Source organism: Marmota marmota, unplaced genomic scaffold (assembly GCF_001458135.2).
Source record: "Marmota marmota marmota unplaced genomic scaffold, marMar, whole genome shotgun sequence".
NCBI classification, from domain to species: Eukaryota; Metazoa; Chordata; class Mammalia; order Rodentia; family Sciuridae; genus Marmota; species Marmota marmota.
Window position 1 is genome coordinate 49177748 of NW_026000037.1, and position 24807 is coordinate 49202554.

At 35.3% G+C, this 24807-nt stretch overlaps 1 protein-coding gene across 13 annotated transcripts in view; it reads left to right on the forward strand.

Annotated features, from left to right (window-relative positions):
* The window catches only part of Slc4a10 (solute carrier family 4 member 10), a 295237-nt gene that overhangs the window by 149101 nt on the left and 121329 nt on the right, over positions 1-24807 (forward strand). For all 13 annotated transcript variants that reach the window (XM_048812376.1, XM_048812375.1, XM_048812380.1 and 10 more), the window contains one exon: positions 14482-14628. In XM_048812376.1, the coding sequence (XP_048668333.1) occupies positions 14482-14628 (147 nt within the window). The remainder of the gene's footprint in view (positions 1-14481; positions 14629-24807) is intronic.

Genomic DNA, 24807 nt, shown 5'->3' on the forward strand with positions numbered 1-24807 from the left:
TTAACTTACTTGAACAAGGCACTAAATAAGATTTTACAAGACAAAAGAAAATAATAATCTCATTATTAGTTTTAAGTCAAAATTTTAGGAATGGTTTCAACTGCAGGATAAATTTTGAATAAATTCTAGTGTTCTGTACTTGTCTCAAAATATTTTCTATTAGTTGCAGTGTTTTATGCTTACTAATGTTTCAAAATGTGTTCATATCGATATAACTGTATTTTTAACTTTGGGGCTTTTAATAAAATACAAAGTTAATTCTTTTTAAATATTTTGATTGACTTAAGATTTGTCCATTTGAAAGTATTCCCTCTTTGAATGAAGTTTTTTGCTTTTTAAATTTATAACAGCTGTTCGCTATATAATCTTGAAAATCAATTCAGATGAGGATTTATAATTATTAAGTTCTTTCAGTCCAATGACATCATTAGTTTCTTGTGTTCTTTGTCTTTTTAAGTGAATCAACCAGGATGAAAAATTCAATTTTGGATATAATGTAGGAAAATCCATAGTAATGCTCTTCTGGAAACGTGTATACAATGTTCTGCAGGATCCAAAGCGATTCTCTAATTTTTTTGGCAAGGGTCATTATAGGAAACTTGGTAATAGAGAGAGAAGCAGGAAGACAATAAAATGGACAGAAATTTTCATTCCCCTTTCTTTTTCTATTAAGCCACATAAGATTAGTAGTGTGAAGGGAAAGACTGATATGTATGTCTACGAATGACAGATATTGTGTTTATGTTTAATATTTATACCTATTATATTATCTTATATAATCTTTGTAGAAAATCTCTTGAATCCACTGGTAAGTTTTAAATGCTGTATTTATTTATTTTGTCTTCAAAGGAAGCATTCAGATTTGTATCAGAGGAAAACTAATTATTATTATTATTATTATTATTATTGTTGTTGTTATTGTTGTTATTATTTTTTGGTACCAGGGACTAAACTCAGGGGCACTCAACCACTGAACCACATGTCCAGCCCTATTTTGTATTTTATTTAGAGACAGGGTCTCCCTGAGTTGTTTAGCACCTTGCTTTTGCTGAGGCTAGCTTTGAACTCAGGATCCTCCTGCTTCAGCCTCCCAAACTGCTGGGATTATTGGCATGCATCACTGTGCCCTGCAGGAAAACTATTATTATTACATATAGTCATAGCCACATTGGTTATCCATGCCCTCATCAGAAAAGGATGTACATGGTTGTGCACAAAGGAGGGGAGCCCTGAAATGAGGAATCTGGGAATTTATATAGGAATTACTATATGGCTGTCTCCACCTCTCCTGAGAGAGGGAATATCTCCCACAGATAAACAAATCCTCTCAGTGAAGAGAAAGGAAAAGTCCTCAGTTTAAACCCTTTAGAATATAAGCCATTATCTCTGGGATTTTGTTCTGCTTTGAAATGTAAACATAGCTGTAGGAGATAAGTGTTTCTATTTCTCAGGTCTCTATTCAGTCAACCTTTAACTCGGATTCCAGTTTTTTTGTTTTGTTTGTTTTTGTTTTTGAATTCCCTAACCATGCATAAACATGAAAATATTTTCTCTACAATTCCATATTGGAGTATTGTTGCTATGATTTGTGGCCATTAGTTTTTCCACCCCTTTCTTACTGTGTTCAGTAGCATAATGCATTATTATGCCTGCTGTCTATACATTTTACTTAAAATCATCCTTTTTATGAAAAAGTTTATTTATTCAACAAATATTTCTTGAGCATCCAAAACTATCAAGCACTGCTCTAGGTTCCTGGGAAATATCAGTGAATAAATCAAAGATTTATTCTTAAATTTACATCCTAAGTAAATTGCATGGTATTTATATGCTACAGAAGATATATCAGTAGAGGAGAATGATGGGTAGTGGGGCTTAGAAAAAAATAGGGTTTAATATGAGATAGATGTAAGCTTCACTGAGAAAGTGAATTATGAGCAAAACTTGAAGGAGGTGAGGAAGAATAGTTCAGACAGTAAAAAGAGTGTAGAGTCCCCAAGGTGACAGTGAGAACAGCAAGGAGGTCAATGTAACTCTAGTGAAGTGGAGTGAGGAGATTTGCAGGAGAGGAAATTAGGGACCTAAAAGTGATGGGGCCTCATGGAGGGTCTGTCTTGTAGAACTTTGGGAAAATTTTGGCATTTTCTCTGAGTGAATTGCAGACACATTAGAAGGTTTAGCAGAGGAATGGCATGATCTAACTTGCATTTTTAATAGGATCACATTGGCTTCTGTGTTTAGAGCAGAATGTAGGGGTGAAAGGTGGACTCAGGAACATTTAGGAGGCTACTGAAATCATCTAAATCACATCTATGACTGTGGCGCTTACCAGAATGGTGCAGTAAAATGATAACAGGTGTCTCAGTTCTAGATATGTGCCGAAAGATGTCCTAATAGATTTCCTAGTATTTGGATTAGAGAAAGGGAGCTATCTAAAATAATTCAAAGGTTTCTGGTCTGAGTAATTAGGAGAATGTTTTATCATCAACTGGATGGTTAACGGGGAACAGTTTATTGGAGAGGTCTGGGCTGGGGAGGATTGGGAGTGTAGTTTTGAACATTTTGGATTTGAGTTGTCTATTAGATATGGAGTCGAGTAGGCAGTTGGATACGTCTGAGACATGTTTGAGCTAGAGATGGAAAAGTGGGAGCTACTCAAACATGGATTTTTATTGGGGGTGGATTTAAGGTTTGTGGACCTGAAGCTTGTGCAATTTTGAGGGTTCTCTCCAAGAAAAAGAATTGAATATTTATTTAGAATGAGGAAATAGCATAAGAGCATAAAATTTGGAAAAGAGCATAATATTTTCAATTAATGGCCTCACCTACATCTGTAATGCTTTTTCCCTATATTTTTTTTTACCTGGATGCCAATTATTATGTAATATTATTTTCTGTTGATAATATGGAACTTAGTCTTTCCTCTATTAGGAGTGATTGAAATTTATTTTTATTGAATTATAGTTTTAAAAGCTTTCTTTTGTTTTTATAATTTAGTTATAATTTCATGAAAAATTTCAGAGTTGTCCCAAAACTTAAGATAATTCTATGAAACTTGTTGCATGTATGTAATATTTGGCAGAATTTTGTACTGACTGACTTTTGGCTCTGTACAGTTCAAGTTTTGCTTCTTCTTCACTACCCACAAGCATCCAATGCTAGGAGGTTGTGATGCCTCCTCATATTGTGGCACCACTTCCAGCCCCATATCTTTGTGTCACAATATCAGGGCAGTTTGGCACAGTGGACTGTTTGGCACAGTGGATACAAGTATTCTTGGAAGCTATTTCTACTCTGAGATACCTAAGAATAACTTATCACATATGGAAGTGACTGTGAATCCCATAAATATGCTCCCCTAAATCTCACCTAAGTGTATCTCCAACTCTATTTCCTCTTAGTTCTCTGAAATATCCACAGACACTGTTGTGCCCTGCCCAACATGAAAGGAAGTGTGAAAGAAGAGAAATGAAAAAAGACAATGCTTTTAGGCACTAATGGCTAATTATCTTATATACACATGTTTTCCTAAAATGTATGATCATGAGAACACAGCACACATACATGTACACATATCCTGCCTGCTGCAGGGTCTTGTATGAGGCACATGCAAGTAAGAATACCTACAACCTAAGCTCAAAAAATATAAATATTATAAGGAGAGTTAATTCAGAGAAATATTAATTTTTTTTTTTTGGATCGTGTGAGATTTGGGTCATGTGTCAACTTTCTAAAATAGTCTAAATTTACTTCCATACTTAATTTTATATTCACAATTTTGTATTATTTTTCTTAAAAAGTCTGATAAAACTTCAGACTCCATATATTCCAGATGCTCTTATGAGGTCTTAGTGAGATTGAAATATATTTGAGGATACCACAGGTTATGAGTTATAAAGAAAGGAGGTGGTATAATGCATAAGATTGAGGTGTTGTAGGACTGCAGGATCATTGCAAAGTGGGTGTTCAAGGAGCTGAAAGGTCAAGAGTGTCACAGAATCCTTTATGTGTGCTTGGAAATCTGACAGATTAAGGCAGGGGTTATGCTGGAGAAAATGACACCAAGGAAGGAGCTCACATCTTTGTGGAGCGTGTGTTTTACCTGGACTTTAGCAGATTACAGCAACCATGAGGCGAATTGTGTAGTAAATGATAAGAAATACCATGAAATTGAAATCTGAGGGCTTTCAGGGAAGGTAGAGGAGAAGGGTCTGAACAAAGGGGCACCCTCTTACCTATTCCACTCACCCAACTAGAGGCAGGAGGGAGAGAGGCACTTTTCACAGTGCAGGAGAACTCTCATTGAGAGTATGTAGAGCAGCAGTGTCCTCCAGAATAAGAGGTGTGTGTTTGAACAAGAAAAGTGAAGATGCTTGCAGAAGTGATTTTTTTGGCTCACTGGAAGGGTTTCAGTAGTTGGGTAGAAAACGGAACAACAAAGACAATATTTACCAGCTTCATATATATTAAATGTCTTGTAAAAATAATGAAACATACTACCTTTTCTCTTTCTTGACCTGATAAAATAGATAAGGATGCCACAGGTAATTATTGTTCTATATTTCCTCTTTTTTCCATAAAAGTTAGCTATTTATTTATTCTCTACTCATATATTTCCTTATTATAATTTGCTATTCTTTTAAAATTATTTTTCTATCCTTTCATATCCTGCTTACCTTAATCTTTTCTCAGTCACCTTCTTTCCTGTTAATTTTTTGGCCTTTACTATTTTTCTCATCTTATTTTGAAATCACACCACCTACTGCATTCCTGCCCCTGGCACTTCTCTTTAGCTATGGGTGGAAAGGTGCAGTGTGCCATCACAGAGGCAGTGCTACGTTAGACAAGAAATGCTTCAGCCAGAAAGGAGCTGCAGGAGGAAAGGCAGTTTTCCAGATTCTGGGAAGCAATGTTTTCTCCGGGTGATGCTAACATTGCCACTTACACTTCCAACAGTTTCTTCCTCAACACTTGGGAGGTGGCAAGTGGTTGCTTCCCCAAACTCCCTGTGCTCTGCTGATCTGCTTAAACTCTAAATGGGGTTGAGTAGATTTATTCCTTAATTGTGCGACTTAAAATAAGACTTAACTGTTTTGAAACTTTCGTTTTACAAATTATACAAAATACTTTATAAAAGATGTAGATATGAATATTTTCATTTTATCCATGATCTCATTGGCTTAGAAATATAAAGTTAATTTTTTAAAGTTATATGTATAGTAGAAACAAGATTGAGAAGTGAGCACTTTACACTTTTAAATTACTACTTTTAAGTTATATATTTCTTATATAACATAATGTAATACTGTGATAAATAAAATAATAACCAGGACCAGATACTGATACCAGGTATCAGTTCACTTCCCTTTATTTCCTTGTCCAAAATATAGCCTTTGTTATTAGTAAAGAACTTTTTAAGTTAATTGAACCAATAACCATTTTTTCACTTGCCTACATGGATACAGGACAGAAACCTGAATATAGAATCTATTTTTCAGCTTGTAGTTTTCCAGAGGATTGAGCTATAATTATCTTCAGAATTATAAAGGATTAATATCCTGTACTAAAATATGTATAATATCAGATATTCCTCTAGGATTAGAAGAATGCCAATTTCACTTCCAGTCCTACTAGAATTTGGAAGTATTCTGATCCTGCCTCACAAAAATAAGTATTTTCTATTTTATTTTTTTCATGAATTATGGAAAATTACATAGATTAAGTATAAACATGGCCATTAAGGAAGGCAAATTCGTTACAATAAAATTAATTTACTCTTTGAAGAAAAACTGTCAGCCTAAATGATATGTATTGAATATTCCTGAAATCTCATGATGTTAATGATATGTCTTTTAAAAGAAGTTTGGTTTAGGCTTTCTTTGCTGAGTAATTGGTTGGGGCTGCCATAACAAAACACCACAGACTGGATGGCTTAAGCAACAGAAATCTATTTCTCACATTTCTAGAGGTGGGAAATCCAAGATCAAGATGCTTTCAAGTAAGGTAGGTTTGGTTCTGAGACCTCTTCTCTTGGCTTATAGATGGAATCTATCTTGCTGTGTCCTCACAGTACCTCTGCGTGCAGGGAGAGAAAGCAATTGAGGGAGCTCTTTAATCTCTTTTCCCTTAAAGAACACTAATTGGATCCAGGCCACTTATTGACCTCCTTTAAAGTTAATTGCTTACATAAAGGCCTTGTCTCCTAATCCAGTCACAGTCAGGGTTGGGGCTTCAACACGAGAATGTTGGGGGAGAGAAACAATCTGTTACAGCATTTTGTTCACTTTGGCAGAGAAAATGAGTCTTTTTTTTTTAAACTAATGCTTTATTATTTTCTTAAGAGAACCCCATACAATTGTCTCATATGTAATTTGGTGACTTACACAAATATTTCCTTATTTGCTTATTGTTTTTTTTTCTTATAAATTTCTCTCGGTACTCTGTGATATGAGCACCTATGAATCTTGACTTCTTAAGAATTAATAGACTTTATGTTTTTAGAGCAGTGTTAGGTCTACAGAGAAATTGCACATAAAGTACCTACAGTTCCTGTATATTTCCTCTCCCTCTATACATACTTTCTCCTATTAATATTTTGTATTAGTTCAGTACATTTGTTAGAGTTGAATCAATAGTAATAAATCATCATTAACTAATATTCATAGTTTATATTCAAGTTCACTTTGCATTGTATAGTTATGTGGGTTTTAACAAATATGTAATGACATGTATCAGACAGGGTAGTTTAACTTCCCTCCAAATGCCCTGTGCTTCACCTACACCCTTATAACTTTCCTGTGTATATACTGATATTTTTACTGTCTCCATAGTTTTATCTTTTCCAGAATGTTATATAGTTAGACTCATATTGTTTAGCTTTTTAAGACTATCTTTTTTTCATTTAATATGCATTTGAGCTTCTTCCGTGTCCTTTTGTGATTACCAGCTCATTTGTGTTTATTGCTTAATAATACTTCATTGTATGGATGTACCATAGTTTGTATGTTCATCCACCTATTGAAGGAACATGATTACTTTTATTTTTGACAATTTTGAATAAAACTCTTGTAAGTATTTGTGTGCAGGTATTTTTTTTCAGTAGACATATATTTTCAACTCACTTAAGTAAATATATAATGAATATTAGAATCTAGCCTCAGACCTTACATTTTTCTTTAAAATTAAGACAAAATGGATCAGAGATCTAAATGAAAATCACAAAATTATATAATTTCTATGAAAATTTATTTTGTAAATTTTATATGAAAAGAGAAAGTCTAGGTGACCTTGAATTTGGCCAGGGACAGAATGCTATGGACTAAATGTTGTGGCCCCTCCAAAATTCATATGTTTAATATGGAAGTGGAACCTTTGAGAGCTAAGTCATGAAGGTAGAACCTCATGAATGAAATTAGTGCTCCTAAAGCTGAGACGTGAGAGAGATGATATTCTTTCTGACATGTGAGGATATAGCAAGAAAGCATTCATTCAAAAATCAGAAAGAGATATTTAGGAGCCAAGATCTGGCAATAAGTTGGATTGGCTTTGAAATGACAGGTACATTTACTGAGATAGATGATAAATTAATTGATACTTGGAAAACAGACAAGGATGGGCTCCAAAGACATGTTGAATTTGACATGCATGTAGGAAGGATGTCTAGATGAACATGTCTAGTAGATAGAGGATATATAGGTTGCCAGTCCAAGAGAGAAGTTAAGATGTAGGTCCTAGATTATGCAGCATAGTTATAATTATGAGGTTGAGGACAGAATCCTTGAGATCCCAAACCTTAAATTGGTGAATAGAATAAGCCTTGGCAATGGACTTAATATGAATTAAACAAAGACTGAGGAGGGAGTTGGCCAAGAGAAAGTAATGTCACAGAGAGGAGAGTAGTCAGTGAGATTCAAGTGCCACCTATAGAAACAGTAGAACCGAAAAAACTCTGTAGGATTTGGCTTAGTAGAAGGATGAGCAAAATCTTTTTTTTTTTAAATTAGAGATAGTGGCTTTTTAACACACTGACTTTGAAAGGAAGAGAATTGGTGAGAAAACAAAGTTATTTGAGTGTAGGGAGCAAATAGAACAGATTTTTTTTTTTCCTAACAAAAGGAATATGATAAAAGTATCAGAAGTAGACTATCTTAACTAATAAGATAGTTAATAAATTAATGATGGTTCAAAATATACAACCAAATAATGAGTATTATAAATATTTGTGATAGAGCCATGGTATTCTTATTTAAATGTAATGCTAAAATACAGCAACAAGCCCAATAATTATATGTCATAAACACAAAAATGATTTGTTGGATTGATTGAATTGGTTTCAATTAACATGTAAATCATCATCTGGGGAGAAGTGGTGGTGGCGGAGGCAGTAGTGGGGCTGGTGGTGGCCCTAGCTGTGGGACAGGCAGCAGCCGCAGCAGCTTGTTAGATAAGTTTTAACTTAGTGTGAAGGAAGACAAGAGTGAGGAAAAAAGATTCTAAAATAACTCTGAATAGCAGCAGAGAGATCATGGAGAATACCATATACTTTAGTATTAAGATTAGTTTTGAGAAGACAACAAAAGTCCTGGAAGACCCAGCGATTCTCTGCAACTCTCAAGGAAGCGTTCAGTTTTTAATGAACACCCAGGAGCCTGCCGGCGTGGTACACACACCACCCTAATTGGAGTAGGGGCAGAGCAGAGTCGCCGCCCGTGCCAGGAACAGGCCCAGCGTCCTGCAGGCGGGGTAGTCACGACACCCCAATTGGAGTAGGGGCAGAGCAGAGCCTCCACCCGTGCCCGAAAGGTGGGCAGATCTGCGACCGACCAGTGGGACAGGCCCAGTGGCCTGCCGGTACGACAGACACGTCAACCCATTTGGAGTAGGGGCAGAGTAGAGCCGCCGCCCGCGCCTGCAGGGTAGGCAAACCTGCAACTGACCGGCAGATCAGGCCCAGTGGCCTGCTGGCGTGGTAGACTCGTCACACCAATTGGAGTAGGGGCAGAACAGAGCCGCCGCCAGCGCCCAGAACAGGCCCAGTGACCTGCCGGCGTGGTAGCCTCGACACCCCAATTGGAATAAGGAGAGAGCAGAGCCGCCGCCCGCACCTGCAGGAAAGATACGCAAGCAGTATGAAAAGACAAGGAAAGAAAGGACCACAAGCAATGCAGGTCAACGCAACTTTAGAAGAGGTAACAGCTGCAGCAGATGGAATGTCAGATAAAGAATTCAGGATATACATGCTTCAGATGATCTGGAGTATCAAGGAAGACATTAAACAGCAAAATCAGACAATGAAAGATCACTTCGACAATGAATTACGCAAACAAATCCAGGAAGCAAAGGATCAACTATACAGGGAGATAGAGGTTATAAAAAACAAACAAACAGAAATCCTAGAAATGCAGGAAGCAATAAACCAACTTAAAAACTCAATGGAGAATACTACCAGCAGAGTAGAACACTTAGAAGATAGAACATCAGACAATGAAGACAAAGTATTTCAACTGGAAAAGAACATAGACAGCTCAGCAAGACTGTTAAGAAACCATGAGCAGAACATCCAAGAAATATGGGATAACATTAAGAGACCAAACTTAAGAGTCATTGGGATACAGGAAGGTACAGAGCTCCAAACCAAAGGAATGAGCAATCTATTCAATGAAATAATACGAGAAAACTTCCCAGACTTGAAGAATGAGACAGAATCCCAAATCCTAGAAGCCTACAGGACGCCGAATGTGCAAAATCATAAGAGATCCACACCTAGACACATTATAATGAAGATGCCCAACATACAGAATAAGGAGAGAATTTTAAAAGCTACAAGAGAAAGGAAGCAGATTACATTTAGGGGTAAGCCAATCAGGATAACAGCTGATCTTTCAACACAGACTCTGAAAGCTAGAAGATCCTGGAATAACATATTTCAAACACTGAAAGAAAATGGGTTCCAACCAAGAATTGTGTATCCAGCGAAATTAAGCTTCAGGATGGAAGATGAAATTAAAACCTTCCACGATAAACAAAAGTTAAAAGAATTTGCAGCTAGAAAACCATCTCTTCAAAACATCCTCGGCAAAACATTACAGGAAGAGGAAATGGAAAATAACAATGAAAACCAACAGTGGGAGGTAGGACAGTAAAGGGGGGGGAAATAATCAAAGAGGAAAACAAACCATGTTTAGTAACAGAAATAAACAAATATGGCTGGAAGAACAACCCATATCTCAATAATAACCCTAAATGTTAATGGCTTAAACTCACCAATTAAGAGACACAGGCTAGTAGAATGGATCACAAAACAAGACCCAACAATATGCTGCCTACAGGAGACGCATTTGATAGGAAAAGACATACATAGGCTGAAGGTGAAAGGTTGGGAAAAATCATATCACTCATATGGACTTCGGAAACAAGCAGGAGTGTCCATACTCATATCAAATAAAATAGATTTCAAGCCAAAGTTAATCAAAAGGGATAAAGAGGGACACTACATACTGCTTAAGGGAACCATACACCAACAAGACATAACAATCATAAATATTTATGCCCCAAACAATGGTGCAGCTATGTTCGTCAAACAAACTCTTCTCAAGTTCAAGAGTCTAATAGACCACCATACCATAATCATGGGAGACTTCAACACACCTCTCTCGCCACTGGACAGATCTTCCAAACAAAAGTTGAATAAGGAAACTATAGAACTCAATAACACTATTAATAACCTAGACCTAATTGACATATATAGAGTATACCACCCAACATCAAGCAGTTACACTTTTTTCTCAGCAGCACATGGATCCTTCTCAAAAATAGATCATATATTATGTCACAGGGCAACTCTTAGACAATATAAAGGAGTAGAGATAATACCATGCATCTTATCTGATCATAATGGAATGAAACTGAAAATCAACGATAAAAGAAGGAAGGAAAAAGCATACATCACTTGGAGAATGAACAATAGGTTACTGAATGATCAATGGGTTATAGAAGACATCAAGGAGGAAATTAAAAAATTCTTAGAGATAAATGAAAACACAGACACAACATATCGGAATCTATGGGACACATTGAAAGCAGTTCTAAGAGGAAAATTCATTGCTTGGAGTTCATTCCTTAAAAAAAGAAAAAACCAACAAATAAATGATCTCATACTTCATCTCAAAATCCTAGAAAAAGAAGAGCAAAACAACAGCAAAAGAAGTAGAAGGCAAGAAATAATTAAAATCAGAGCTGAAATTAATGAAATCGAAACAAAAGAAACAATTGAAAAAATTGACAAAACTAAAAGTTGGTTCTTTGAAAAAATAAACAAAATCGACAGACCCTTAGCCATGCTAGCGAAGAGAAGAAGAGAGAGAACTCAAATTACTAGCATACGGGATGAAAAAGGCAATATCACAACAGACACTTCAGAAATACAGAAGATAATCAAAAACTATTTTGAATCCTTATACTCCAATAAATTAGAAGATAGTGAAGGCATAGATAAATTTCTTAAGTCATATGATCTGCCCAGATTGAGTCAGGAGGATATAGACAACCTAAACAGACCAATATCAATTGAGGAAATAGAAGAAACCATCAAAAGACTACCAACTAAGAAAAGCCCAGGACCGGATGGGTATACAGCAGAATTTTACAAAACCTTTAAAGAAGAACTAATACCAATACTTTTCAAGCTACTTCAGGAAATAGAAAAGGAGGGAGAACTTCCAAATTCATTCTATGAGGCCAACATCACCCTGATACCTAAACCAGACAAAGACACTTCAAAGAAAGAAAACTACAGACCAATATCTCTAATGAACCTAGATGCAAAAATCCTCAATAAAATTCTGGCGAATCGGATACAAAAACATATCAAAAAAATTGTGCACCATGATCAAGTAGGATTCATCCCTGGGATGCAAGGCTGGTTCAATATACGGAAATCAATAAATGTTATTCACCACATCAATAGACTTAAAAATAAGAACCATATGATCATCTCGATAGATGCGGAAAAAGCATTCGACAAAGTACAGCATCCCTTTATGTTCAAAACTCTAGAAAAACTAGGGATAACAGGAACATACCTCAATATTGTAAAAGCAATCTATGCTAAGCCTCAGGCTAGCATCATTCTGAATGGAGAAAAACTGAAGGCATTCCCTCTAAAATCTGGAACAAGACAGGGATGCCCTCTCTCTCCACTTCTGTTCAACATAGTTCTCGAAACACTGGCCAGAGCAATTAGACAGACGAAAGAAATTAAAGGCATCAAAATAGGAAAAGAAGAACTTAAATTATCACTATTTGCAGATGATATGATTCTATACCTAGCAGACCCAAAAGGCTCTACAAAGAAACTATTAGAGCTAATAAATGAATTCAGCAAAGTGGCAGGATATAAAATCAACACGCATAAATCAAAGGCATTCCTGTATATCAGCGACAAATCCTCTGAAATGGAAATGAGGACAACCACTCCATTCACAATATCTTCAAAAAAAATAAAATACTTGGGAATCAACCTAACAAAAGAGGTGAAAGACTTATACAATGAAAACTACAGAACCCTAAAGAGAGAAATAGAAGAAGATCTTAGAAGATGGAAAAATATACCCTGTTCATGGATAGGCAGAACTAACATCATCAAAATGGCGATATTACCAAAAGTTCTCTATAGGTTTAATGCAATGCCAATCAAAATCCCAACGGCATTTCTTGTAGAAATAGAGAAAGCAATCATGAAATTCATATGGAAAAATAAAAGACCCAGAATAGCAAAAACAATGCTAAGCAGGAAGTGTGAATCAGGCGGTATAGCGATACCAGACTTCAAACTATACTACAGAGCAATAGTAACAAAAACAGCATGGTACTGGTACCAAAACAGGCGGGTGGACCAATGGTACAGAATAGAGGACACAGAAACCAATCCACAAAACTACAACTATCTTATATTTGATAAAGGGGCTAAAAGCATGCAATGGAGGAAGGATAGCATCTTCAACAAATGGTGCTGGGAAAACTGGAAATCCATATGCAACAAAATGAAACTGAATCCCTTTCTCTCGCCATGCACAAAAGTGAATTCAAAATGGATCAAGGAGCTTGATATCAAATCAGAGACACGCCGTCTGATAGAAGAAAAAGTTGGCTACGATCTACATACTGTGGGGTCGGGCTCCAAATTCCTCAATAGGACACCCATAGCACAAAAGTTAATAACTAGAATCAACAAATGGGACTTACTCAAACTAAAAAGTTTTTTCTCAGCAAAAGAAACAATAAGAGAGGTAAATAGGGAGCCTACACCCTGGGAACAAATCTTTACTCCTCACACTTCAGATAGAGCCCTAATATCCAGAGTATACAAAGAACTCAAAAAATTAGACAATAAGAGAACAAACAACCCAATCAACAAATGGGCCAAGGACCTGAACAGACACTTCTCAGAGGAGGACATACAGTCAATCAACAAGTACATGAAAAAATGCTCACCATCTCTAGCTGTCAGAGAAATGCAAATCAAAACCACCCTAAGATACCATCTCACTCCAGTAAGATTGGCAGCCATTATGAAGTCAAACAACAACAAGTGCTGGCGAGGATGTGGGGAAAAGGGTACACTTGTACATTGCTGGTGGGACTGCAGATTGGTGCAGCCAATTTGGAAAGCAGTATGGAGATTTCTTGGAAAGCTGGGAATGGAGCCACCATTTGACCCAGCTATTCCCCTTCTTGGTCTATTCCCTAAAGACCTAAAAAGAGCATGCTACAGGGACACTGCTACATCGATGTTCATAGCAGCACAATTCACAATAGCAAGACTGTGGAACCAACCTAGATGCCCTTCAATAGACGAATGGATAAAAAAAATGTGGCATTTATACACAATGGAGTATTACTCTGCATTAAAAAATGACAAAATCATAGAATTTGCAGGGAAATGGATGGCATTAGAGCAGATTATGCTAAGTGAAGCTAGCCAATCCCTAAAAAACAAATGCCAAATGTCTTCTTTGATATAAGGAGAGTAACTAAGAACAGAGTAGGGACGAAGAGCATGAGAAGAAGATTAACATTAAACAGGGATGAGAGGTGGGAGGGAAAGGGAGAGAGAAGGGAAATTGCATGGAAATGGAAGGAGACCCTCAGGGTTATACAGTGGAGGGGGTAGAGAGAGAGGAGGGGAGGGGAGGGGAGAGGTGGGGAGGGGGGAGGGTGGAGGATGGGAAAGGCAGCGGAGCACAACAGACACTAGTATGGCAATATGTAAATCAATGGATGTGTAACTGATGTGATTCTGCAATCTGTGTATGGGGTGAAGGTGGGAGTTCATAACCCACTTGAATCAAAGTGTGGAATATGATATGTCAAGAAATTTGTAATGTTTTGAACAACCCACAATAAAAAATTAAAAAAAAATCATCATCTTCTGTGCTCTGGAGAAGTATAAAGTTTAATGTGTGCATTTGCTTCCTAATGAAGGTCATCGAACACTGTTTATTGGAGTTCATGTGCCCCTGGGAGGAAGAAAAAGCCATCGACGTCATCGGCATCGTGGTCACAAACACAGAAAAAGAGATAGAGAGAGAGATTCAGGGTTAGAGGATGGACGGGAGTCACCTTCTTTTGGTAAGCAGCATTCTTGTTTTATTGAATTTGTGATTGTAATAATGTACTTGCTCTGCAATCCATAATTAGCAGTAATTCCTCATACTCATAAAGTCATTTATACTATTTTAAAGACTTTGGGAGGATGGGGAGAAAAGGGAACAAGCTTGATCTTTGTTTTTCACTTTAATCTGCTTTGTGAAATTGAAAATTGAATTAATTTTATGATATAGATAATAAAATAAAGTAGTAAAGCTTGTTCATCTATCTTCTATCTATCTATCTATCTATCTATCTATCTATCTATCTATCTATCTATCTACAGTGTTGGGGATTCAACACAGACCCTTGCCCAGCTATGTAAGCACCCCACCAATGAGCTACATCCCCAATTCTAGTTGTATATAACCTGGATAACTAATATAAAGAATGGCCATTGCTCTAAGTCATTTAAAAATCCAGGCGAAAATATCAAGTTCCCATTCATACTATTGGTAAGGCTACCCAAATTTTACTCTTAGGACCTGAATATTTTGAGTATTTATCCTTCCAAAGTACATATAGCCAAAGTATTACTTTTTGTAGTTTTCAAAAATTCCTGAGTGCCATGAGAACCCATTTGTATGACATAACTAAGAGTCTGGCTGTCAGTTCCTTGACCTTTCTAACTCCTATGACCTTCTGATCTTCTTCACCACTGTGCTAAGCTCACCAACTCACCTATAAGTACTCCATCTCTGAAGTTATTAATTTAACTCAGCCACCGACTATAGTTTCTCTACTTCTTGTTTTCTTGGGCAACAATTTGATTGCTCTACTTTTTTCTATCCACAAATTATTCTTCTTTCCTTATACTATTCCAGTTTCATAGCTTATAATTTTAGCGATAGTTATGCCATTATTCTAAATACCTTAGGTCCTCTGTTTTAGTTTTATTCATATTTTTATTCCCTTTTAAAAACCATACTCATGTTGAAGTTCCCCCATGTCCCTACTTCCTTTCTGCATTCATAAGTAGACAGAGCATGGTGAAAATAATAATTCATCAGGGAAGATAGTAACCATTATATATTCTTGACTCAAGGGAACCTTCAACACCTCCTTTCAATTTTATTGCATTTCTTTGGTGTTTAAAATAATTATTTTTCTACCTCCTTCACCATTTTCTGGCATCTTCTATTTTCACCATCATTTAGCAGATTGTCTTGTCTTCTACCTCAGAGAGAAAAACTATCATCCAAAAGAACTCACTTAACTTCCCTTCTATTAAATATTCAGACCTATATGTCCATATCACAACCAACCTCATTTCTTATAATAAACTAAAGAATACTTTTAATTCTTTCCCATAATTTCTAGAAATGTATATAATTTATAATCTAATTGACTTTCCCTTTTCAACTTTATTTTTGCAGCACTGGGTGTTGAACTTAGAGCCTTGTGCATATGAGGCAAGCACTTTACCACTGAGCTACATTCCCAGTCCTCAGCACATTTTTAAACAGGAACCTCTCCTGTTTTAAATAGTTTCTCAACCTTCCTTAGCCCGCATTCTCCCTTTAGTAATTCAGACATGAAATAAATTAACTGCATAAAAATCTGGGGTAATACTTTCACTTTTAAAAGCTATAGATACTGCTTTGTTCAATATTTGTTTTTACTGAATATTACAGAAAATTCTGTTTAAGTGCTGCATTTTTTTCATCTTTTAAGTTCATGCCTTCTAAATCTGAATGCTTATAGGCATTTTTTCTGTGTGTCTTTAATTAAGAAAACTTGCAGAGATAGATCTAATAGTAGGTATACTAAAAAAGCCTTTCCAATTTACATACTTTGATATTTTTCCACTTAGGAAAAATTTTCCTATTCTATTGATTCTATTCCATTTGCTTTGATCTCTTCATTTTGAATATTAGTTATTTGCATGTTAGATTTCCAGTGTCTGCTTTTTGTCCCTTTCCTCTGTAGTTGAAAGTTACTTTCCTATGGTACCTTTTTATCATCTGCGGTATCAATTCTGCATTTTATTATTTTCAGGATAGGTTTAATTTGCTATTGACTTTTAGTTTTCTTTTTTTAAATTTTTTTATTGGTTGTTCAAAACATTACATAGCTCTTGACATATCATATTTCATACTTTAGATTCAAGTGGGTTATGAATTCCCATTTTTACCCCGTATACAGATTGCAGAATCACATCAGTTACATATCCACATTTTTACATAATGCCATATTAGTAACTGTTGTATTCTGCTACCTTTCCTATCCTCTACTATCCCCCCTTCCCTCCCCTCCCCTCTTCTCTCTCTATCCCATCTGCTGTAATTTAATTCTCTCCCAAAATCATGGAATTTGCAGGGAAATGGATGGCATTAGAGCAGATTATGCTAAGTGAAGCTAGCCAATCCCTAAAGAACAAATGCCAAATGTCTTCTTTGATATAATGAGAGCAACTAAGAACAGAGCAGGGAGGAAGAGCAGGAGGAAAAGATTAACATTGAACAGAGACATGAGGTGGGAGGGAAAGGGAGAGAAAAGGGAAATTGCATGGAAATGGAAGGAGACCCTCATTGTTATACAAAATTACATATAAGAGGTTGTGAGGGGAAAGGGAAAAAAAAACAAGGGAGAGAATTAAATTGATTTTTAGTTTTCTTGAACTGTTCTAATATTACCCTATTTTCTTTGCACTTTCTCCTGTCCTTTCCTAATCACTTTTATTTTTCTCTTGATTTTATTTTTTTATAGTCTACTGAGACTCCTCAGCTATTTCTAGACATGTCCTCTTATAGGGAAGTAGGCAATTTTCAGAGATATGGTCTTCCTTTGATCTGTCAAGATTATTTTTATTCTCCATTGATTTGTAGTATTTTTATAGACACCCAAGTTTTTTCTCTTTGCTCATTTTTAAACTTGGCAAGATTTATCCATTCCATATCTATGCATCTATGTTTTAAGTTTGCTTAGAAAGGTTGCTACCAATATGTTCCCTGACTCCTTCACTTGTATAGTGATAGGTATTAAATCTCTCCAGACCCCATGTATTTCTGTCAGAGGTAGAATGGTAACTGGTGGCAGAGCACACAATGGAAGTAGTCCATCCCAGCTTGACAGAAAGGTGGTTGTCTCTGATTCAGTGGACAGAGAGTAGAGTGTAAATTGTATCTCATATCTTCAGGTGTTTTCTGTCTAATGAGGTGATGTTTGAGAGTATAAGAAAGAGACAGTTGAGTAGATATTTTTTAAGCTTCATCTGCTTATAGTTAATAAATACTTTCTCTTAGACTGTGGAAATGGCTTATCTTTTAGACTAAGCTTTAAAGATGAGTTATCATCTTCTAGTATTTCAGAAAACATACTCATATAACCTCAGAATCATTTAATAAAATAAGTTAAGTGTATTATCTTTTGCTCACTTTCTCTGCTTCTGACTTCTTTTATTTCACGGATGAACACATACATGTCATTTCCACCCCCCACCCCCCCGCGAACAGTAGTTCTTGATACTGACTGCACTTGGGGTTTCTAAAAACACTGATGACCAAGCCACAATCCAAATCTCTGTGATTGAGGCCCACATGATTACTTAAAAAGACAAAAGTACTGCAGGAGATTTTACTTTGCAACTAAGGCTGAGAATCTGTTATAAAACCTTTGCTATTCAATTGTGGTCAATGAACCAGAAATATTGGCATCATATTTAAGTTTGTTAGAATCAGAATCTCAAGTCCTACTCCAGACTTTTTGGATAAGAATTTGTATATTATCGATGCTCTCAGGTGCCTTGTATGCATGTTAAAATTTTGATAAGCAATGCTTTAAACCATTGCTTGTCAAGCCATGTTACATATTAGAATAATATGAGGAACTTTAAAAGGAACCAGACTGATGTTGGGCCCTGCCTTCAAAGATTTCATTAGTTTAATCCTGGGTGTTTCCATAAGGACTGATATTTTTTAAAAATACTCACGCATGATTTAATACCAAGCTGAGATCAAGAACCATCAATCCTAAGAAGTTCTGAGTCTTTGGTGAAACTTGGAAATAACTCAGGTGGCTCAGATACTCCCTCTCATGTGTCAGGCACTATTTTTGGATCCCATACCTCCTTCCTCCTCTAATAATTTGAGGATCTTTATTGACATTTAGAACTTAGATATCTCTTATCAGGGACAACTGTTTGGCATCCCAATGATCTCTAAGCAGCAGAACTTCACTTTTTAAAGTTTCTTTAGGAGTAATCATCTATCATTGTCCCTACTTCACAGTCAGTTCTGTTGCCTTGATAATTCAGTATTTAGTCACAGACTGAGACTTAAACTGTGTTCTCAACACCCTCCCCTTTGATTTGGGAGTTGTTATTCTGCATTGTGGGGATATATGAAATTTCTATGCTCACGACTTCAAAGAAAACTTCTAACCACTTAAGAAATATTTATTTTATTTGGAATGATTCCAAAGAAAGTCTTTTGAAGATATTACTGCAAGTGCCTCAAAATTCTTCAGAATTAAATTCCAAAGAGATAAAAGAAAACAATTCAAGAGAGCATTAAGTTCCTGTGCTAAGAATCTGGAAGTTTTAAACTGTAAATTATACTGTAAATTGGAGTATGTATTTGTCAAGACATGGAATAATTTGAGCCCAAATTTCTGGAGCCGACACCAACTTAACAAAAAGTCTTTGGAGAAATGTTTAAATTTTGACACTTTTAATGTTTTGTTATTCCAATATGTGAGCAATATCAGTGGAATCCTAATTTATTATGTTACTCAATAAGCAATATAGTGTCCTTAGGAACCTGATTTAATCCTGCATTCAGGTAAGAGAAAAAAGAGATTATGCTTATGTCACAGACATGAAATGACAGGTCCAGTCCACCAGATCTAGTAGTTGGGATGCAATTCCTAGGTGAGTTCAAGGATAGACCCAGATTTTTGGGTTGTATCATAGTGGTGGTGATGATGTTTTGATTATTCAAAAAAAAATTTGATACTCACAAATAAATCCTATGTACTTTTTCTACTGTAATCAATATAATAATTTGCATGTAAGAATTTGATAATGATTAGTTAATTCTCCTTTCTATTTCATCAATTTCCTAATAAAAAATGCTAAAATTTTGCATCTTTTTATTTTTTAATGTTATCTTTTATTCACCTTGAATAATTTGAAATTATGTTTTTAGCAGGGAACATGGATGAGCTGTTTAAAAATAATCTACATCAAGCATGAGCATGAAGTCAATGATAATATTAAAGATGAGTGAAATTCTGAACAAATTAATATTGATTTTTTCTCCCCTCAGCTTTCCAGCAAAGAATGTAGCAGGAAACATGATAGGATTATGTCAGTTGCAATTAGCTAATCCATAAGCAGTAGAATCAAATCTAAAACAAAAATCTAGAGTATTAAACAGTTGTTTAAGATATGGTATACAAATGTACTGTATAAATTAGCACAACCCACGAATTAGACATAGGATTTTTTGGGCTTAGATAGTAAATTGTGCACATAATTCAGGAGAAATGAAGCAAATATAGAAAACATGACTTCAATGAGCTATGTTTTGATAGTCAATGGTTTTTTGTCCTATTTTAACTCCCAACTGGGTGATACATAATGTGGCCAACGCCTGTAATCCCAGAGGCTCAGGAGGCTAAGCCAGGAGGATCGTGAGCTCAAAGCCATCCCCAGCAAAAGTGAGAAACTCAGTGAGACCCTGTCTCTAAAGAAAATACAAAATAAGGCTGGGGATATAGCTCAGTGGTCAAGTGCCCCTGAGTTCAATTCCCAATAGACCCCCTACCCCTGCCAAAAAAAAGAAAAAGTCAAAGTGATTTTTAAAATTTATTTTATTGTATAGCATAAGACCAATATTCACAAAGGTTAAACCATAGAAACAAACATACAACTCACTGATTTGACTCAGAAGTGTAACTACCACCTGGGCTAGCACTTCTGAGCCCCTGTTTCTGCTCAGTTGTAGTCAGTACTCTCTCTCCTCATCAAAAGGATCCTTGGCCTGTCATTTTCTTGAGTGTTTTGCTTGTTTTTAAACTTTATGTAAATGAATCATCCAGGAAGGATTTGTTTCTCAATGTTCTGTTTGTGGAATTCACCAATGCTTTTGATATACCTTTAATCTATTAATTTTCTTCCATATACTATGCTTCCATATACCATGCATTGTACTATTGGGGAAGATTTGGAGCATAAAAAATTAAGAAGCTATTATGAACAAAGTTACTATGAACCTTTTTATATGTGTCTTTTAGTGCATATATGCACTTATCGTACCTAGGAATGAAATTATTTGTTGCTACAACATCAAGCATGTATATATTCAACTTTAATAGATAATGACAAATAATGTTCAATAATTAGGTCCATATTTCCACTAACAAGCCATTAGAGCTTTTTGTTTTACATCTTTACTAACACTTGGTGATTTCAGTCTTTTTGTTTACAATTCAGGCAAGGTATATATAAATATCTCATAATTTTAATTTATGCTTTTTGACTGCCAATAAGGTTGACCAACGTTGCATGTGATTTTCACCACTTGAATACCTGTTTCTATGAAGTGCCTATCAAAGCTGTGCATTATTTTAATTGGATTTTTTTCTTATTGATTTATAAAAGTTCTTTACATATCATGGATATGAGTCCTTTGTTGGTTTTATATGTTCAAAATATCTTCTTACAATTGTGGCTACTCTTTTAACCCTCTTAATGCTGTCTTTTGAAGTGTTTGTACAGATTTCAGAAAAGACTGCTAAGGGGCTAAGACAGTTATTGTCTAGGAAGACTTCTCTATGTTGTCGTTTTTACTTCCACTGTATGTTTTAGTTACTATAGACACAGAACCCTATCTTGACCATCATATTCTTGGTTGCAGTTGCATTACAGAGCCCAGTAAGTTCAGTGACTTTCACAAAAATAAATAAAATATTTACCAGTATAGGAGAAATATTTATATTAACTTATAGAATTTTTTCTGATTTGATAGTACTGTAACTTATATAATATATCATACTATTTTGAAGTGTCTTGTTTCAGTAGACATGAAAAAATAGGCATTGAATAACATATCTTTAATGTTTACTATATTGAGACATAGTCTGAGTTCCTCTTTAAGATGTTAAAAATATGTTAGCCAGGATGATCATGAAAAGATTTTTATGAACATGTCTTTTTTTTTAGGGAATTTTAATATTTATTTTTTAGTTTTCGGCGGACACAACATCTTTATTTGTATGTGGTGCTGAGGATCGAACCCGGGCAGCACACATGCCAGGCGAGCACGCTGCCGCTTTAGCCACATCCCCAGCCCCATGAACATGTCTTAATACCAAAAGTTTATTTCTATTTTAAAGAATGAATAATCAGAGACATGGAAACATATGTTATTTTGAACCCAAGAAAAATACATCCTGTCATTGAATAGATTATCCTACTTTAATAAATTATCATTTCCTATACCATTGTTATTATCATTGTGTCTTAGAGAAGTCTTTTGAATACTTGACACTCTGTCTCACATTTTCAAGTCCACTTTATTCATAACGGTGAGGGTGTTATTTCCTCAAGTTTATTTTATGACTAGTATTTTAAAGGTGTGTAATGAGTAATTTTCATGCTTTTATAAGAGGAAACACTAATAAGTCTCACAATTGTGAGAATATGGGTCATGTTTAAGGATCATGGACATAGCAACCGAGTTTTGAGGGCTGAATGCCTGGTATTATAGACATCCAAACTATTGAAGCAGAATAAACTGAAATAAATATCTGAATACAGTGATGAGAAAAAGTGTTTCAGAGATATGAGGAACATAATACCAGTGTTGAGGCATGGTTACTGTGAGATGTGCCCTATGACAAGTTATTGGAGAGTCAGAACAGCTGTGTCATGAAACACAAAACAGCTATGTCTTCCTGAATTGGGTAAGTCCAACAGAGAGATTGAACTAATTTCTTAGTGTAACTCTAATAATTTCTGTGCTTTTTTTTTTTTGAAATACAAAGGTATATTTATTTCATGATGATAAAAATGTCCATTGATGACATATAACTTCAAGTTTTATGTACCTAATACCATAGCCTCAAAATACATCAAGCAAAAATTAAATGAATAATAACATAATCTATAGTCTTTTGTGGAAATATTAACATGCCTCTTTCAGTAAGAGCCCCAAATCAGTAAGTATAAAGGAGCTATGAACACGGAAATGAGTAAAACATAATGTTAAACAGTAGAAACGAAGGACTATATTCCATTTCCTATGGAGGTTCTGTCACAGGGGAACGATGGCACCAAGTAGGAACAGGAATCAGGCTTATTTAGCTTTAGTCAGGCTCGCTGTAATCAATCAATTCTCCTGAACTCCAAGTTCAGATAGTTTCAGAACTTTATACCAAGCATGTAAGGGGAGGGGCTCAGAAGTTTACAGTCTGCAGAGTTCACACAAAAGAAGCTTTTTCTTTCACTGTTATAGGCAAATTAGCTTCTTCTCCCCTTTCTTCCTTCCCGCTGCCAGCAGTTACCATGGAGCCAAATTAGTAACTTCTCTTTTTATTTCTTTCTTTTTTATTTATATATAATACTAGAATGCATCACAACTCTTATTACATATATAGAGCTCAATTTTTTATATCTCTGGTTGTATACTTAGTACACTCACACTAATTCTTGTCCTCGTACATGTACTTTGGATAATAATGATCATCATATTCAACCGTCATTAATTGCCCTATGCCCCCTCCCTTCCCCTCCAACCCCTCTGACCTATCTAGAGTTCCTCTATTCCTTCCATGCTCCCTCTCCCTATCTCACTATGAATCAGCCTCCTTATAGCAAAGAAAACATTTGGCATTTGGTTTTTTAGGGATTGGCTAACTTCACTTAGCATTATCTTGTCTAACTCCATTCATTTACCTGCAAATGCCATGATTTTATTCTCTTTTATTATTGAGTAATATTCCATTGTGTATATATGCCACATTTTTAAAAATCTGTTCATCTTCATCTGTTGAAGGGCATCTAGGTTGGTTCCACAGTTTAGCTATTGTGAATTTTGCTGCTATAAATATTGATGTGGTTGTGTCCCTGAAGTGTGCTGTTTTTAAGTCCTTTGGGTATAGACCAAGGAGAGGGATTGCTGGGTCAAATGGTGTTTCCATTCCCAATTTTCTAAGAAATCTCCATACTGCTTTCCATATTGGCTGCACCAAATTGCAGTCCCACCAGCAGTGTATGAGTGCTTTTTAAATGCGTTTTATTGGTGCATTACAATTATACAAACTAATGGGATTTATTGTGATATATTTATTCATGCACATAACATAACTTGATTAATTTCATTGCCCAAGTATCTCCAATGACTATTTGAAGTTCTTTTTCCCCCTACAGCAGTTAGTTGCAGAGATAACAGGCTAATTAGTGATAATTTATTTGATTCTGATGAAATCAGATTGAGAAAACATTAGATAACTATCACCCACATAGTACACATTTAGGATAAGATGGCACTAGGTTTTTATTTCTGATCCAGAAATAAAAAATGGATCAGATAAACTGGATCAGAAATGTATATGATATACTACTGATCTTTTTAAGTACATCTGATATTTTGGGGATTTCATCAATCTTATTTCAAAAAAATTTCATGCTTCATCCAGTAAGTTGTCATTTTCCTTTGAAGTGGTAGTAAATCTTGGGATTTAGCTCTTGACTCAATTATTGTTCCCTTTGCTATAAAATTTATTTTGACAAATTGCATGAAATATTTGTAATAATATTAGGTCCCATATTATTAGTGTTCTACAGAATGTTTCTTTTTCAAATTTCTTATCTATTGAATATATATATATATATGTGTGTGTATATATATATATATATATATAATATATATATATATATATATATATAATCATATGTAAGATGCAGTGCTGCATGCTGGAGGGAACAATTCACCTTTAAAAGCTGAGATGTCCAATTTTTAGTTTCTTTATTTTTGTGTCTAACCTTAATAAATATTAGTGCACTTTGATCAAGTTATTGTGACACAAACAAGAGACAGTGTATGTAAACACCTAACTCATAGAAGAAATTAACATATTTTTAAAAGTCTGTTTTATCTTTTTCCCGTTTTTATAATATCACTATAGTCAATTACTATTTAAATAAAACAGAGAATC